Genomic DNA, 16,872 nt, shown 5'->3' with positions numbered 1-16,872 from the left:
AATTGGCAGAGCTGGTTTTGGACATGTTTTAATTTCTCACAAAGCACAAAATCTATAACCGGTGTACGAGAAAAATGTGAGTTTACTTACACCAGAACATAACCATTATACAACATAATGTCGGTCTTCAAAAGTCAAAACTATAAATACCAAGACAAAGATTCGTGATAGTGTTCATGCTACATCACATTTTCTTGCAAGAGATTTAATTAAAGTAGATACCAATAAGCTACAACAAAACCGTTCTACGGAGGATAAAGGGATGAGCTGTACATAGTAGATGATCCAGGAAGGTTGTAATTACCATAGTGTGTGAGCCTATCATATGCCCCGCCGGTGCCAGCAAAAGGCTCTGACGAGTATACATACGACCTGGGTTGTCCCGCTAGTGCATTTGGAACTCCCGGAATAGTTTGACCAGCATGGTTGTAAAGGGAACTTGAACCTGTGCCGTAAGCCCCAACCAACCGAGCTTGGTCAACCAACCCAAGCTGAGGCTGGTTTGGAACCAATGGCAAAATATGGCTATCAAGAGCTGGTGAAGTAAATGTTGTTGTGGGACGATGACGCTTATTAGATTGTTGTTGTTGTTGTTGTCGCCGCTGGTGCTGCTGCTGTGATTTCAAATTGGAAGGAGCAGCAGGAGCTGTCGAAGTCCTCTTCTTGTTTGTCTTCTGTTGTAATTCAGCAATTTGCTTCTTAAGAACATGGCAAGGATACTCTGACTCAAGCTTATACTCTTCAACAGCTTTAAGTACCGATGTCAAAGCACCTAACTCCTTTGCTATAGCCTCATTCTATAAAGATGACATTAATTGCAATTTAGAATCAGTCGGAAAGCAAGATAAAATTACCAATGAAATATTTCATCCCTGAGATATCCTTTTCTGGGATAAAGGAGGATTTCTCTAGCCTTATTAGATTGCAGGGTATACCTTACACATATAACTATAAGGATTGCAATTATCTCAGTCACTACACTTTTGTACATTACTTGAGGACAAACCGAGGGATAAAGCTAGGTCCATCAATCTAAATGAATATTCCTTTTGGGAAAAGCACCATCGCTATTTCTGAAAATTCCATTTCTACCTTTTTGTTGCTTCCATAAAGAACTGAGCTGTTTCTTAGGATATATGCTACGAAATAATTATCCCTAGTTTTTTATCCTATTTATCATGTTCCCAGTCAGACTACCAGCTTGGACATCCGACACAGGAGTGGCAAAAGGCATACCTGAGCTTGAGTTGAATTGTTTCCTTTCTTTCGGACTTCTTGAGCTGCCTCCTTAGCCTTCTTTATGTAGGCTTTAAGAAGGGGCACTGGTGGGCATTTCTCAACCAAATTGAAAGCATACACAATGTTAACAGCATCCAGCTGTCTACCTTTACCATTCAACTTTTCAATTAGATCTGCCATGAGCCAAAAGTTGTAGCATGTGTCAGATACCACAATGTAAGAAATGCAATAGATAACCGTCCTCAGAGACAAAAGAGATGTGATAATACAGCAAATATGTGGTGAACAAAGATGAACAATAGTTGAAAGGACATGAACAAGAGGAACAGCTTCACCTTGGTGTAGCTTTCTAGCAAAAGGTTAATTGGTAAATAGATAGTCAAATCAGGCAGTAGACCTGGACTAAACTTCTTTAATAGATGCTTAGTGCACTTAAATTAAGCATAGAAAACTTTTATTAGGAATATTTTTTTATCAAAAACACATAACAAAACTTCTAGACATGCTTAGCAAGCAGATTGAGAAGATCAACGGAACATACCATAATAAATGGAAGGAAGCGCAATAACAATCATGAAGGTTAAATTATTAGAATGATCACACCTAGAGTTCCAGACAATCTAGTCCAAAACTAGCGCTTGCCTCAGTTTTTGTCTAGTTTTGACTGAAACAAGTGTAGTTAATTTGACAGAGATGGTACATCCTTTGTCAAAGTGACTGTCCACTTAATTGCAATTCTAATTAGCGAATTTGCTTGATAGTTCAAACATGGATGGCATTCCCATTATTGAACCCAATACTGGACAGTTTCCCAACCACGACGATGATTAACTCAAAATCTGCATCTGCTTTAGCTTCCACAATATGAAGTTGGAAGGGCTACTTTGGAACAGTTTGAATAATCTACGGTCAGATTCATGACTGATGGTCATACATCACTGCACTACTATAAGAGGTGGAGAATGCTATTGCTACCTTTATTATGCTAGCAGTCCTAAATCAGATTATGGACAGAGCGCCACAACCTAGTTTCAGATTCGGAATCAACTCAACTTAGATCCTAATTGATGTAGGGCAAGGGAAAGCCTTCTGGCTACAATTTTATTTTTGTCATCCATAGGTCATTATTTTCTGAGCCGTCCAAATGTTAACGATCTACTGGTCAATCACAACCATGGTAGTGGGATTTAATTGGACAGGTAGAGAAGAATATCGATGCTACATCTCTGCATCAAACAAGACCCGAAGTAGAGAAATGCATTGCAAAGGAAAACAGAGCAAACATCCCACATTGTAAGAATTACAAACAACAAGTAGCTTCCCAAGAACCTAGTATAATAGTTAGACAAAATTTGCAAGATCATTAAATTATTAATTGGAATCTATCGAACCAATTCCAATAAAAGTAGAAATGAGGCTGCAATTATAAGAATCTCAAATCAGTAACTATCTTACCAGATGCTTTCTCCCCGAGACCAAGGCTCTGACAAAGCTCCACGGTCTTCTTCCTCCGGGGGATCATTAAAAGGAGATTCATAACCTCATCCACCTTAAACTCTGGAACCAAGTTGTAAGAAATCAAGAGCTGCAACAGAGCCTGGGCTGCGAAGCCGTCCTCTCCCCGGCCATCAAGCATCTTCCCTTTCCATTCCATCGCTACCTTCTTCGCCGTCTCCTTGACGGAATTCTCGATCTCCGGCGCGATGGCATGAATGCACTCAAGAAGTGTGATGCATGTCCGCGTACTGTTCGGGGCGGCCTCCCTGTCCTTGACGGCATCGACAACGAGCTTGGCCGGGTCGGCGGCCGACCGGAGGGCGGCGATGAGCTCGTTACGGATGGCGATGACGTCCTTCCTGTGGTTCTCGGCAAGGAACGACATTAGACCGTCGGAATCCATCTCCGCGCAGAGGGATTTAAGCTCAGGGCGAGGAGCGGGTTCATCGGTATCGGGAAGAGGAGGAGCGACGGCCGATTCCTTGGCTTGGAGATCGCTGAAGCGGTCGGCGATGGTGCTCTCCATAGCGGAGATGTGGTCGTCGATGTCGCTCCAGCGAAGGGAGAAGGAGGCGAAGGAGGAGGTGGAAGACGAAGAACCGAGCAGCTCATCAAATGCCTTGCGTAGGCTCTCCTTCTTCTCGGGGATGGAGGCGATGGCCGCCGCGATCTTAGCGGTCGCCATTAGAGAAGGGGGACAAACAAAGACTTATAAACCCTAGAACTGAACTGCTGTCAAGCCTCCTACTACTACTTATTACTACTTAAAGAGTTAATGGCGATGGAAGAAACGCACAAGGCGTCAGAATTTAGAAAGAAATGATTCTAAAATATTTTATATTTGAGCTCTCGGATAAAATTTTGGTTTATTCCGATCTAGATTCGTATTCGCATCCAGACAAGCTTATTCACGTATTGGATTGATAAGTTGAATAGTGTTATCCGATCTTTAATTAAGAGAGATTAAAATAAAGCATATTTCAGATTTCTTAGGTTAATTCCTAATCTAGTTCTCTTATTATGTTTACTAATTGTAGATTTGAGTAACGATCATATTTCTTATAGCTTTACAAATTAAGTACGAAGATTATCACCTAATCGATATGCATCACTTCTAAGATAATATAATTTTGATGAGTTTTTGACCTACTATTTTTTCAAAATTTCTTTCTTGCTATATTTTTTAAATTATTTTCTAAACTGTTATAATTGTTACTATATCAGTGAGGTAAGTTGCTGCCTCAAAAAGTGATATAATAATTTAGTAAATAATTCGAAAACTATATTAGAACCGTAAAAAGTACTCATCCAGCAAAGCTAATTCACCACCTATGATCGTTTCAAGGCATTAAGTTTTCTGGAGTTGGGTCAAACTGTCAACCAACTCTTTGAAGGCCAAAATAGCCAAAGCAACTAGGATATGAAGCAGCAAGGCCAAGGTAGTAGGCCAGACTCAAACCAAGAGATCTTTTGGTTGTTTGCTGTGACTCCTGCTGCTCCAGACCAAGAGATCTATCGAGTTTGTTTCAATGAGATAGAGTTGTTTATCTTTTTGTCCATGAAGCCTCTATCAAGGTTGATCATAAAAAATGAATCCAAGTTTTGATTAATCTGTCTGCAGCCTATGTCTCGTTCTGTTTGGGAGGCTGCAAAAGGTCAATTCAGGCAGCTCTTCGCCAACCAAACGATGGAAACAAGAGCCTCAGGTGATGCTTAGCATGGCATAGAATTCTCTGTAAACTTATGTTCCTTTTTCTGATAGGGACATTGCTGAACTGTCTCTCCAGATTATCACAATATCAGTAAACCCTGGAAGGAACACAGCTGAAGATGCTCCCTATGCTATTTTTCTCATCCATCTGAATGCAAAGATAATGCGAAAAACTATCGAGAAATTCAGCTGCAGAATTTTGACCAATCTTATTATAATTGGAAACCTAGTGATCAGTTTGTCAGTTCTCACATACTTACTAATAAGCAACCTATTTTACGCCGCTGTGACAATTATGTCGCTTCAGATAAAAAGGCGATTATCGGCATAATATCATATACAAACTTACTACTTTCACCTATGGCTATTTCCAGTGCACAGGGAAAAACATGGTCAGGATATCTAAATGTTCTAGGATTGCAAAAGGTACAAACTTACAAACCTGGGTGAAATCAGTCCAAGGAAAAATGAATTAGAACTTTGGAATCAGCGAAAACTGTTAATATAGACAAAAAGGAAGAGATGCAATTGAAGGGAATCTGATGATGCAAGAATTGTATAAATCCTCACCAGAGAAGCCCGACGAAAGCTTAATATTCCTGATCGATGTGGCGAATCCGACTAATGACTTACCAACAAGGAGTGTGCATTTTGGCTCTTGTCCTCTTCACAGTTGGCCAACAACTTGGCCAACAACCTCATCACTGAAGTTATTCCTGAGTCAATATCAAACTGCACCAGTCTGACTTACTTGAATCTTAGCAGTAACATGCTCCTCGGGGAAGTGCCTCAATCTCTCAGTGGTTTGAAGAACCTAAGATTCTTGGATATCTCAAACAATAACTTGACAGGATCAGTACCTCACTTCAAACAGATAATTGAACTCTCTCTCCACAAGACATTGGTCTCAATCTTGTCCGATAACAACACCAACCCTCATGATAATGATGTTGACGAAGAAAAGGTGCCGAAAGCAGCGACGGTAATCCCTCGAGTTTGGGTTATCACATTTCTGGTAGTATTCCTCTTGCTTACCTTCTTATTGATTTTTGTGTGTTTCATCAACAAAAGCCATTACAACGCAACAGAAGAGGAGGAAACGAAATGGGTCCAGGAGTCTCCTGAAAGGAATACTATCGCTACTGAGACGAGTGAAGATGTTACGAATAAAGCAGAGGGGATTCCGGACATTGTATTCTTTGGAGAATGTCAGGAGAGGTTCAACATGGATGATCTCCTCAACTCACCTGCTGATCTCCAAGGCCAGAACATCTATAGCAGCCTATACAGAGTAAGGTTAACAGAGAGTGCATCTTTCGCTGTCAAGAGGTTGAAGAACTTGCAGGCTCTTGGAGATGATTTCAAACTGGAAATAATGCAGATAGGAAAACTGAAGCACCCTAATCTCCTTCCTCTAGTGGCTTTCAATTTCTCTGAGCATGACAAACTTCTCATTTATAGGTACCAAAAGAGTGGAGGTTTGTCATCCCTGCTTTCAAGTAAGACACTGTAACACAAGCTACCATCAAGTGATGATTTTTTTTTTTTTTAATCACAAGCTAATATTTTTTCTTTTCTTTTCTTTTGACTACAGAATACCAAACAGAGTTGTCTTGGAGGAAGAGACTGAACATAATGAAGGGGATTGCAAGGGGATTAGAATACATAGAGAAAGAGTTGGGCGATGAGGCAACTCCTCATGGGAATCTCAAACCTTCCAACATCTTACTAAGTGACAATGACGAAGAAGAGACTGATAAGTGAATATGGTATCTGGAGCCTCCTTGATCCAAAATGGGCATTGCTATATTCCTCAAATGGCTACAGAGCTCCTGAGAAAAATCTGACAAGAAAATCCGATGCTTTTAGTTTAGGCGTTATACTACTTGAACTACTTACTGGAAGATCGGTAGAGAGGAGTGGGCTTGACCTTCCTGGATGGGTGAAGTCCATGGTAAGTGAAGAATGGACTGCAGAAGTCTTCGACAAGGAGGTGGTCGGAAGGGGAAGACGGTGGGCATTTCCATTGCTCAATGTTGCTTTAAAATGTGTGTCCAAATTGCCTGAGAACCGTCCCGATGTATCGGAGGTTCTACAAAAGATAGAACGTGTGGTCTGTTCACAAGAAGATGTTGATGATGATACTTGCTCATCGCCATCTTCGGTGGAATCCAACCAACAAGAAGATAAGTCTTCTTAACTCACATCTCTTACCTGACACTAGGAATAACTCTTATATTTTGCAACATTTACACAGTTATTTTGATAAAACTCTTTCATTCTCTCGTTAAATAATTTAGCCATTAATTGGCAGCCAAACTGTTCAGTAGACAGTAGTTCAAGTTAAAGAAGTGTAGAGTTCTTACACTACTATTGTTTAATAAAAATCACATGCCTTTTGCTCTTACTGTGGAATACTGCCTTATTTTCAAAAAAAAAACGGACAACGCCATAACGGCCATTTTCCTGTCGGAACTATTCGATGATCCGCGGAACAGTTCATATGTAAGGGGTACATCTACGTGTAAGCTTTGGGATTAACGTTGTATTAAGTAAGATAGTCCATTAGCAGATCCGGCGGAGCATAGTACCTCCTCTCTCTTTTTTGAATTTGAATCGAGTTGGAGCTTCGCCCTTTTGAGTGTACACTCTTCTCCGCTCTCTCTCTCTATCCGCTTCTCTCTCCTTGAGATCTCATCCCATTTCCTCCTCCTCCTCCTCCTCCTCCTCCTCATCCTATTGCCAACGACGGCAATGGAGATCTTGAGAACTCTTAAACCCGCCTCCAGATCCTTGTCTCCCCTTCATCCTACCGCGGGCGGAGCCGGCCGCCATATGAATTCTCCCCAAGGTTCCCGATCCGGCCGGGAGAACACTCCTCCTATCCATCCCAACGTGCAGGCTTCCTCGGCCTCGCTTTCCAAGAAGATTTCTGCTACGACGCCCCGAAAGGTGGATCTTCTCCCTAAAGAGAGCACGAGATCCGAGGAGTATCCGCTCGATTCGTCGGAGAAGTGCTCTGATCCTCACATTAAGGTTTTTTTTTTTCCCTTAAAACACGTTTTTAGGAGCTCATGAGTTTAAATCTTGTCAAGGTCCAATTAAATCCATAATTTTCTTTCTTCTATTCTGATGAGGTGAACGGTTTTGTAGGTTGTTGTGAGAGCAAGGCCGGTAAGTAGTCAGGGAGAGAAAGGAAATGGTTGCGCTGTGAGAAAGGTCTCCGATGACTCATTAGCAGTTGGAGATCGAACATTTACCTTCAATTCTGTTCTTGGTCCGGAATCCACTCAGGTACTATTAATTAAGCTTCCCTATTTCATGCATTTATTCTTGCAGTATACTAATATATTTATGTGCTTCGATTCCTATCAGGAAGATGTCTTCAAGTTAGTTGGTGTTCCTTTAGTTGAGAATTCATTGGCTGGTTTTAACACTTCAATAGTATCTTATGGCCAGGTAATGTTTCACCGTATGTTTCTTTGTTTTTTTTACTTGAACAATTTTTTGTATTCTTTCATCAGGATTTCATGGATTTATTTTTCGAAATCACTTTAATTGTAGACTGGGAGTGGTAAAACCTACACTATGTGGGGTCCGCCAAGCGCCATGGTCGACAGCCAATTCATGGACGGAAGACAAGGCATTGTGCCTCGTATCTTCCAGTTGTTATTTTCTGAGATTCAAAGAGTAAATTTTCTTTTTCATGATTCTAGAAACTATTAATGTCCTGTAATTTTCTACCATTATCATATATCAGCTTGCTCCAAGAATCCGTGACAACTAAAGTTGGTTGTTTCCAGGTTCTTGTTAAATATGATATTTCTTCTTTTTGCGTGCAGAAACAAGAGAATTCAGAAGAAAAACAAGTAAATTATCAATGTCGATGTTCGTTTCTTGAGGTAAGCCCTTTTGTATTAGAAAAATTGATTTTGGGCGTGCCGTGCATATGAATCGATGTTGCTAATGACTATTTTGGTATTGTTTGCTTCTTTGGTAGATTCACAATGAACATATCAATGACCTACTCGACCCGACTCAGAGGAACCTTCAGGTAGAACAGTCTTGACTCTTAGCATTTGATTGGAGTATATGCTATTTCGCAGGTTTCAGTGAATAATGGTGAATTCCATCATTTGTAGATAAGAGATGATTGTAGGAATGGCTTCCATGTGGAGAACCTCACTGATGAGTATGTGATGACTGTGGAGGAAGTCACTCAAATTTTAATCAAGGTATTTGCGCTACTTGATTTGTTTTCTTGGATGTTAGTTCATATCTCTGTCATCAAATATTTTGCATATGCTCATTCTCCACTCCTAAGAAATTTATGACAAATCATGAAGTTATGCCAATGATGATAATAAATTTTGAACCTCAAACTAGTATCATATCTGAACGTAATGTAGTCATGATAATCCACCAAGTTGCCATATCATTGGATCAATTGTTAAATTCTTTGTACTTCTAGAGTTGTAGTTCTGGAAAAGTCATTATATATATATATATATATATATATATATAGTATGCAAAAAGTTGAGTCTGTATGACCTAAAGCATTTTTTTAATTTTTTTTGGCATTACTGATTCAGTGCTCTCTTAACTTTATTTACAGGGTCTTTCAAACAGAAAAATTGGTGCCACCAGCATGAACTCTAAAAGCTCACGTTCTCACATTATTTTTACTTGCATTATTGAATCTTGGTGCAAGGTACACTTTTTTCTTCATATAATAATCTTTTAGTTTCCTCCATTGAAAAAGTTAAAATTGTGCTCGGCTTTTCTTGCATCTGAGAGTGGAGTACCTTCTTGATTTCTTAGTTTATATTGCACCAGAGGTCATTTCGTTTGTTGCTCTTATCATATTCTTCTCATTCTAGAGTTATTAGCCCTGAGAACGTGTCAATACCTGTTTGCGAATTTAGTGGTGGCATTCTTTATTGCAGGGCCCATCATCGAGCTGCTTTAGCAGTTCAAAAACTAGCAAAATCAGCCTTGTTGATCTTGCTGGATCAGATATAGATGAATCCGATGGTCTCAGTAAGCAATGCATTAAGGAAGGAAGACATGTTAAAAAGTCTCTTTCAAAACTTGGGTAAGATAACATTGTTGCCATTCTTTCAACTCAATAAATTCAAATTTCAGGTCAACTCATAACAAATATTCTTTTGCATAAGTACAGGAAATTGACTTTTTTTTTCCTTTTTGGTTGATCACAGGAAGTTGGTTAATATTCTTGCAGACGCCAAAAATTTGGGAAGAGATCAGAAGATTTTGTACATGGATTCCTGTTTGACACATTTATTGCAGGATATGCTTGGTGGCAATTCAAAGACTACACTTATATGTGCCATTTCTTCTAACGATAGGTACTTTACAGACTTATTCCTGTCTTGTTAGAACTATGCAGGTTTCCTAAATTATCCTTAAATGTGGTGAATGTAGATGTAAAGCTGGCACTTTGAGTACACTACGATTTGGAGAGCGAGCAAAGAATATACAAAATAAAGCAGTGATAAATGAAATAACAGAAGATGATGTCAACGGTTTGAGCAATCAGATTCGTCAATTAAAGGTAGACATTTTTCGAAAGACTAACAGATCATGAATAAGTACTTCAACTTCATTCTATGTTCTCTGGCTACAGGAAGAGCTTATAAGGACAAAGTCTTACAAAGGCATCCCTAACGGCACTAACACTGGTGATTACTTCAAAGGGCATAATGCTCGTGAGAGCTTGAAAGTTTTGAGAGTGAGCCTCAACCGCTCATTGATTTTACCTCGTATTGATATTGAGTCGGAAGAAGAAATAGATGTTGATGAAGAGGACGTAAAAGAATTATGCGACCAGATAAGCATTCTACATTCTTCCTCTGAAGATAATTTGAAGGATATGCTGGAGGACCAGGTTCAACTATGTGATACTTCTAAGGAGAGTTCAAAATTAGAAAGAGATGAAGGAACAAATCTTCATATTGCTGACGGCAAAGAATCTAATATCCAGTCAATGCAAAGAGAAGATAGACTTGAGGAAGAACATTCTGAAGTATCTGAACATACAGCATGTAGTAGCATTGCTGCATCTACTAAGAGCTCCTTACTATGCGGAGATGCTTCTGACGATGCAAAAGATAATCCTCTCCTAGGCTCTCCAACGAAGTATAGCCTTTCCATCAGTCCCTGCCAACAATTGCCAGTGCTCCAAGATCCGACATTGTGCTCTTCTCCTAAGTTCAAGAAAAATGTCCTCTCACCAGGTCTTTCAGTTGGCAAGAGAAGTGCATCTGGGTACTCAATCTCCAATTCCATTAAAGATTCCCCTGGGAAGGTTGATGGTGTTCGCTCATCCTTGCAGTCCACCAAGCTCAGTCCCACCGAGTCCTTAGCTGCAAGCCTTCACCATGGCTTGCAGGTGATAGATTATCATCAGCGTAATTCAGCATCAAGGATGTCAATTGTTGGTCTTTCCTTGGATCACTTAGCATTGAACTCATGTCACTCGGTCGAAAAGGTCAATTCTGGCATCCAAACATTACCAGAGGAACAAAGAAATGCCTCTTCCTTTCTATGTTCGTCTTGCAAGAAAGTAGTGGAACATGAGCATAATCTCATCAGTGAGACAAGTGCTAGCAATGTATTGCAGAAATCATCCCTTAAGGTATGCCAGTGGTATAGTTAACTCTTTTAGATTGGCTTGTTTTGAACATTTTTTCCTTGATATACCAGGAGGATAATATAGTTCCCGCAAATGCTTCCAAGAGGGAGATGGAACTTGAAGCTCTATGTGCAGAACAGGAAGCTAGAATCAAGCATCTAAGTTCTCTGGTAAATCTTCTTTGGTTGATTATATTCCTAACCAGAGTTGCAGGTGCTATTTGAAGTATAATTGACAGGTTTTTCGTTTAAAAAATTTGTAGGTCGATCAATGTAAGCAAGGAGATTGTCAAAATTCAACTCAGCGGCAGAGCAAAGATGAGGAGATCCTTTGTGTTGCATCCTTAACTGATGGCCTTGCAACTGTTAAGGAGCTCAGAAGTGAAGGAAGCACATCTTTGGAAGCTGAACATGCAGCGGTTTGTTTCTCTTGAGGAACCTTTTAATAATTCTACATTCTTTATGTATGTTTGTAATTCTTCGAATCTTGCAGCTTTTGAATGACAATTCCGTCAAGCAATCTGTGGCATCTCTGAGTTACCCAGAACGGGATGATAACACATCATTTGATAGTAGTGAGAGGGAAGCACTTCTGCGCGAAATTGAGAGCCTAAGAAATCAGCTGAAGTGCTGTGCCACCAATTCTGTGAAAGATGATTCACTGCTCGATCAGATAAGAAATGGTGTCACTCCTTCAGATATCAGAGAGGAAGAGCTAGAGAAGGAAAGACAACGGTGGACAGAGTCAGAGAGCAGATGGATATCTCTAACCGAAGAGCTGAGACTCGATCTTGAATCAAACCGAAGGCTCGCAGAGAAGAAAGAGATGGAATTAAACATAGAGAAGAATTGCACCGCAGAATTGGATGATGCATTGCACCGGGCCATCCATGGGCATACTATGATTGTTGAACACTACGTAGAGCTTCAGGAAAACTACAATGATCTTCTCGAGAAGCACCGCAAGGTCATGGAAGGGATAGCAGAGGTGAAGAAAGCAGCTCTAAAAGCAGGACGAAAGGGGTCTGGCTCTGCTTTTGCTGCAGCTCTTTCCGCAGAGCTCTCCACTTTGAGGATCGACAGAGAGAAAGAGAGAGCCTGCCTAAAGGAGCAGAACAGGAGACTCCGCATTCAGCTCCGTGACACTGCTGAAGCTGTGCATGCTGCAGGAGAACTCCTTGTGCGGTTGAGAGAAGCAGAAGCAGCAGTTTCACAAGCAGAGGTACGTTTAACTCTATCAGATTCGAATTTAGAGACCGTTCTGCTGAAGCAGAGAGACACATAATTCTTAATCTTGTTATAACTTCTCTGGTGCAGGAGAAGTATGCAGGAGCACAGCAAGAGATTGACAGATTGAGGAAGCTAGCTGACAAGATGAAGAAGAAGCACGCAATGGAGATCATCACTATGAAGCATTACCTTGCGGAGAGCCGACTTCCAGAATCTGCATTGGAGCCATTCTACCGTAACGAGTCTGAGATTGCAGAGGATTCCAAACCTCAAATTTCTGATGAGGATCAATCATGGAGAGCTGCATTTGGACCTGCCTACCGATAAAATCATAAAAAGATGCAAAACTTTTTGCAACTTGGAGAGGAATTTATCGCTTCAGCATATTGTGTTGATGCAGGACGGTGATGTCAACTGAGTCTCATTGACCGTGGAGATATCTGTGCGTGTATGTTTGAAATGTAGTATTATCTGTTCTTTGTTGTAGAGAAATTCGGAGGATTCCATTATTGATATGATGATTATGTTTCTTTTTATTAATTAATGTGATGATTATGTTTAGTTTGTGATTGTAAACGGTTAAGGTATCTGCCCAAAACTGGCCTGTTAGCCTTTTGGAACAGAAGTTGACTTCAAAAAAAAAAAAAAAACATTTTATACAAAAAGAATAAAAAATAAAAATTTCAAGAATGACAATTAGTAGCATAGCACCCTCATCATCTAATTTGATAGTTTTCCTCTATTAGCCCAAGGATTAAGATGATTATTTCGTGGTTAATTCGAAACACTGAAGATGATCATGATATGCACAACCAGGTTTACACCATAAGACAATGCAGTAGTAGGAAGACAAGAAGCAAAGAAGATGTCTGAGAAATAAGACTGCTTAATCTTGAGGCAACATCAGACAGCTGACTTGAAAACCGTCAGCAGTATGGACCGAGAAAGAAAATCTTTAAATATGCCCATAAGAAAATTGAAACATCTAGGTGATACAATGCCAATAAGACCAAGAAAATAAAGAGATTTAAATTCAGGAGGCAGGCGTTTCTATCTTCTTCAATAGGGACTTTACTCGGTCAGCTTCAATTCCTTGATGAAGGCATCCTTTAGATGACCATTTGATGCTGCAACCCTCCGAGACATGATGTCAAATTCTCCGCCGTCTCTGATATAGAGAAAAAATAACTTTAAGTTACACAAGAGCTGTACCTAATGTCAATTGTTTTATTCTATGTTGGTTGTGAATAACTTACGGGTCAAAAACAAGACCTCCAGCTTCCTGAAGAATCACAGCCCCTGCTGCCACATCCCTGAGGACAGCAAAATAGCCATCATTAGCGGTTTCAAAGCACCTTTTTAATCAATGACAGGTGGTTATTAGTTATTACTGTAAAAGACATACCATGGGCCACCAAATCCAGTCTCGTAACAGAGATCAAGCCTACCACATGCGACGCCACAAAGGTCCATAGCTACGGAACCGCACATTCTGATAGATCTCACCTGAAACAAGAAGAAAAATTATCACCACGATGCAACTTCAATGCTTTAAAACAAATAAAATCTACCTTGAAGAGCAAACTGTTGATTCTGTTAGTAGTAGCATCCACAGTTGATACATCTCGCTTTGTCCCAACCTGCTCAAGTGCTACTTTTGTTACTCAAATCAGATGCCACTTCCAAAATGACCAAAGAATATCCAGATATTAATACCATGAGTCGTCATGACAATAATTTAACAAACGAATTAAAGAATGCTTCTTTTTTCGTGAGAACATAACAGATAATATCAGAATAAATACTAGGACATCATGTAAGATAAAGAGAGGAGAAGCCTGGGGCACCAGTGCTGGGTTTTTACACAATTACATGGAAAAACAAATGGAAGAATCAACTTCTCATACATAGATACATGTCATATGGGTTGAGCTACACTTACTAATAGCTTACAAGTTACAATATTCCTCCACTACATGATTGCTCTAGTGAAAGTTCAAACCTGACCCAAATCTAATGCCAATACCAACGTTGTGTTGTGTCAACACAAGTACTTTAGGAGAGGCATAGGTTCCACTGTTTGCAAGTACTCATTCAATGGTGATTGACCACACAATCACAATAAATGTTCCATTAGAAACCAAATGAAAAGGATGAAATTGTAAACCTATAGTATTCTACTAAAATTCAACAGGGAACAAAAAGATCACATAATCGATGAATCAAGAGAGGATGCACCCTGAATTATATTGACCAAAAATGTCAAGTATACCTCTGTTACAAGGAGAGATTTCATCAGCTCAGTTTGAGATGAAGCTGTTACAAGTTCAAACTTTTTGAATGTTACTAACAGATTAGAATGTTCAATAAACTGCAATTTCTCAATCTAGGGGCTAGCAAAGTCCTATTACCTTTAATTGGAGATCCATTGAGGAAAGCACCTTGCCCACGAACAGCTGTAAAGAGCTACAAGTAGAAATTGATTATAGTTATTTCATTGGCGAATAGAAGAAACAGAAAGAAAATGTATGTCAAAACAAACAGGACTAGTCATGACAAATTAAATGTGAAAGCCAGATCAATTCCAAAACAGATAGCAAAGATATATCTCCTTCTTTGAACTTTGTCAAATATTAAAAGGAGAAAACGGATGAGCTCTCACGGGAACTAGAAAAGTCTAGCTACACTTTATCCGCATCATGAAGTTGAAATTGTAAACCACATATTAACCTTCATCAGGAATCATACTGCTAAAAGGGAAAAAAAAAAAAACAGATAATTAAAATACAAACTTACCTCATTCAATACAGGGTTGTATACAACACCAACAGTGAGAACCTTCCCAATAGTAAGACCAATAGATACACAAACAAACGGGAACCTGTAAGGACTGCCATTAGAAAAGGAAGAAAAAGGAACAACCTTTCAATTCTTATAACTAAACACCAAAATATACCCATGGACGAAATTAGTGGTTCCGTCAAGGGGGTCGACAATCCAAGTGGGTTCATCGGTGAGCTCGGCAGTACCAAAAACAGCAGATGTCTCTTCACCAATAAACTACAATCAAACATGAACAAAATAATATTAAGTAAGGAGATTAGATTAAAATGGCAAAGAGGAAGTTGTGGAGGATGAGAAGGTCAAACCTTGTGATCAGGATAGAGCTTCTTAAGGTGATCGAAGATGAGATCTTCACATGCCTTATCAGTTTCCGTCACCAAGTCAACCTACATTATTAATTTCCCACCAATCGTTTCATTGTTTCATTAATCTAAAACATATGATAAAAGATTGCATACAAAGAACTCAAACGATATTAAATAGAAACAGAGAAAGAGTGAGCACCAGGCCTTTGTGCTCCACATGCTTCGTCTGGTAAAACCCTTTGCGGATGACCTGAGAGATGGTTTCGAAAAAGCGAATCACAAATTAATAGGCGAAAAAAAAATCCCCAAAAAGAATTGAAAAATAGGAACAGGAAAAAGAGATGAGGAGTTCCGAATTCAAGTCCAAATCCGAGTCCAGTTGTGGAAAAGAGGAGACAAGACTTACATCTCCGGCTCTCGTTGCGGCCTCCACGGCCGCGGCGAGCAACTCCGTATGCGAATCTACTAATCAAAGCAAGCAATGAGCGCGGAAGGAAGAAAATCAATCAATCAATCAACGACGGAAGCAAAAGGGAAGTGATTCGAGCGCATACCTTTCTCGCCCGTCGCCATTGATTTGGATTTTTGCTTCCACGAGCTTTTGATCTCCCACTATTAATAGAGGGAAGGGAGGACGAAAGCGCACAAAAGAAGGGAGTCCGGACTCCGGACTCCGGATGATTGATCTCTCTCTGCCCCTACTTGCTCGGGAATAACTACGAATATACTTACTATTCGATTAACCATGGGGTATATATATACTGTAACACGATGAGAATCTCCGATTCGAATCATTTATAATTCATTAATCCGAACCTTTCTACTTAATACGAGTGCAATTGTCTCTAATTCATCCACACAAGAAGAAAATTAGAGAGGTTTATCACCTAAATATTGAATTTAGATTTAAATAGGTAAATACGAATTAAATTTCCCACTCTCGTTAATTAATTCCAACTTTTTTGGGGGGGAAATCACAAAAACGAAGACTGCACTGAGACTAAACCTGGCACCCAACAAAAGATATAGAAGAAGAGTAATAAATTTTGGATGGATCTGAAGAGGCTTAGTTTGGGCATCTCCAGAATAACGAATAATCCATGGAATATTCTGTGGGCATATATGGTATTCGCCAAAAAAAAAATTAATAAGCATCTTCTCTTCTTTTATTCTCAATAAAATTCTGGAGATCACTTGAGTGTGGTTGTGAGTAAATGGGGCCCATGAGGTGACCATGCATCTATCTCACTGCACAGGTAAAGTTCACAGTCAGTGAATTTAATTCATAGTTCGATAACTATCCGAGGTTCTTGGGTTTAAGCTCAAAGTAGTTTCCGAATTATTAGGAAGGTTTCAAAGTTTAACGCTCGAGGATGGTACAATGGGGATCCA

General features: G+C 39.7%; 3 protein-coding genes across 4 annotated transcripts; 1 reads left to right on the top strand and 2 right to left on the bottom strand.

The window, feature by feature from the left end:
* Positions 1-64: 64 nt before the first annotated feature.
* Positions 65-3,521, bottom strand: LOC140763871 (truncated FRIGIDA-like protein 1). Its single transcript, XM_073102245.1, has 3 exons — positions 2,695-3,521; positions 1,237-1,412; positions 65-797 (listed from the first exon to the last, which is right to left on the bottom strand). The coding sequence occupies exons 1-3, from the start codon at positions 3,419-3,421 to the stop codon at positions 246-248; spliced, it is 1,455 nt and encodes a 484-aa protein (XP_072958346.1). The 5' UTR covers positions 3,422-3,521; the 3' UTR covers positions 65-245.
* A 3,560-nt stretch (positions 3,522-7,081) lies between these two features.
* Positions 7,082-12,903, top strand: LOC140761928 (kinesin-like protein KIN-12C). The gene is made up of 16 exons (XM_073099469.1): positions 7,082-7,483; positions 7,601-7,741; positions 7,823-7,906; positions 8,012-8,137; positions 8,290-8,349; positions 8,448-8,501; positions 8,590-8,682; positions 9,063-9,158; positions 9,394-9,542; positions 9,667-9,816; positions 9,893-10,022; positions 10,095-11,105; positions 11,174-11,272; positions 11,365-11,520; positions 11,595-12,323; positions 12,419-12,903. Exons 1-16 carry the CDS (start codon positions 7,202-7,204, stop codon positions 12,656-12,658), a joined length of 3,600 nt encoding a protein of 1,199 aa, XP_072955570.1. The 5' UTR covers positions 7,082-7,201; the 3' UTR covers positions 12,659-12,903.
* Positions 12,904-13,199: 296 nt separating this feature from the next.
* On the bottom strand, positions 13,200-16,329 carry LOC140762360 (inositol-phosphate phosphatase). 2 transcript variants are annotated; one of them, XM_073100103.1, is made up of 12 exons: positions 16,035-16,329; positions 15,887-15,945; positions 15,680-15,730; positions 15,481-15,561; positions 15,288-15,391; positions 15,128-15,212; positions 14,743-14,797; positions 14,604-14,647; positions 13,903-13,971; positions 13,737-13,837; positions 13,588-13,644; positions 13,200-13,499 (listed from the first exon to the last, which is right to left on the bottom strand). In XM_073100103.1, exons 1-12 carry the CDS (start codon positions 16,051-16,053, stop codon positions 13,403-13,405), a joined length of 822 nt encoding a protein of 273 aa, XP_072956204.1. In that variant the 5' UTR covers positions 16,054-16,329; the 3' UTR covers positions 13,200-13,402. The 2 variants fall into 2 exon arrangements, with proteins under 2 accessions (XP_072956204.1, XP_072956205.1); XM_073100104.1 differs by having other exon boundaries at positions 15,887-15,942; positions 16,035-16,315.
* Between the last annotated feature and the right edge of the window lie 543 nt (positions 16,330-16,872).

The sequence above is a fragment of the Typha angustifolia genome, chromosome 7 (assembly GCF_048772165.1).
Source record: "Typha angustifolia cultivar Huaian chromosome 7, ASM4877216v1, whole genome shotgun sequence".
Lineage (NCBI taxonomy): Eukaryota > Viridiplantae > Streptophyta > Magnoliopsida > Poales > Typhaceae > Typha > Typha angustifolia.
The sequence above is the reverse complement of the archived record's forward strand: the minus strand, read 5'-3'. Positions and strand labels throughout refer to the sequence as shown.

Bases quoted from the DNA above. Each gene is read 5' to 3' on its own strand.
- LOC140763871 (XM_073102245.1), bottom strand. From the start codon at position 3,421: ATGGCGACCGCTAAGATCGCGGCGGCCATCGCCTCCATCCCCGAGAAG. The intron at 1,413-2,694 runs GTAAGATAGTTA...GGCTCATGGCAG, and splicing joins TCTCGGGGAGAAAGCATCTG to ATCTAATTGAAAAGTTGAAT. The intron at 798-1,236 runs GTATGCCTTTTG...TCATCTTTATAG, and splicing joins ACAATTCAACTCAAGCTCAG to AATGAGGCTATAGCAAAGGA.
- LOC140761928 (XM_073099469.1), top strand. From the start codon at position 7,202: ATGGAGATCTTGAGAACTCTTAAACCCGCCTCCAGATCCTTGTCTCCC. The intron at 8,350-8,447 runs GTAAGCCCTTTT...CTTCTTTGGTAG, and splicing joins GTCGATGTTCGTTTCTTGAG to ATTCACAATGAACATATCAA. The intron at 8,683-9,062 runs GTATTTGCGCTA...CTTTATTTACAG, and splicing joins TCACTCAAATTTTAATCAAG to GGTCTTTCAAACAGAAAAAT.
- LOC140762360 (XM_073100103.1), bottom strand. The intron at 15,731-15,886 runs GTAAGTCTTGTC...ACCATCTCTCAG, and splicing joins CCGCAACGAGAGCCGGAGAT to GTCATCCGCAAAGGGTTTTA. The intron at 13,645-13,736 runs GTATGTCTTTTA...TGCTGTCCTCAG, and splicing joins ACTGGATTTGGTGGCCCATG to GGATGTGGCAGCAGGGGCTG.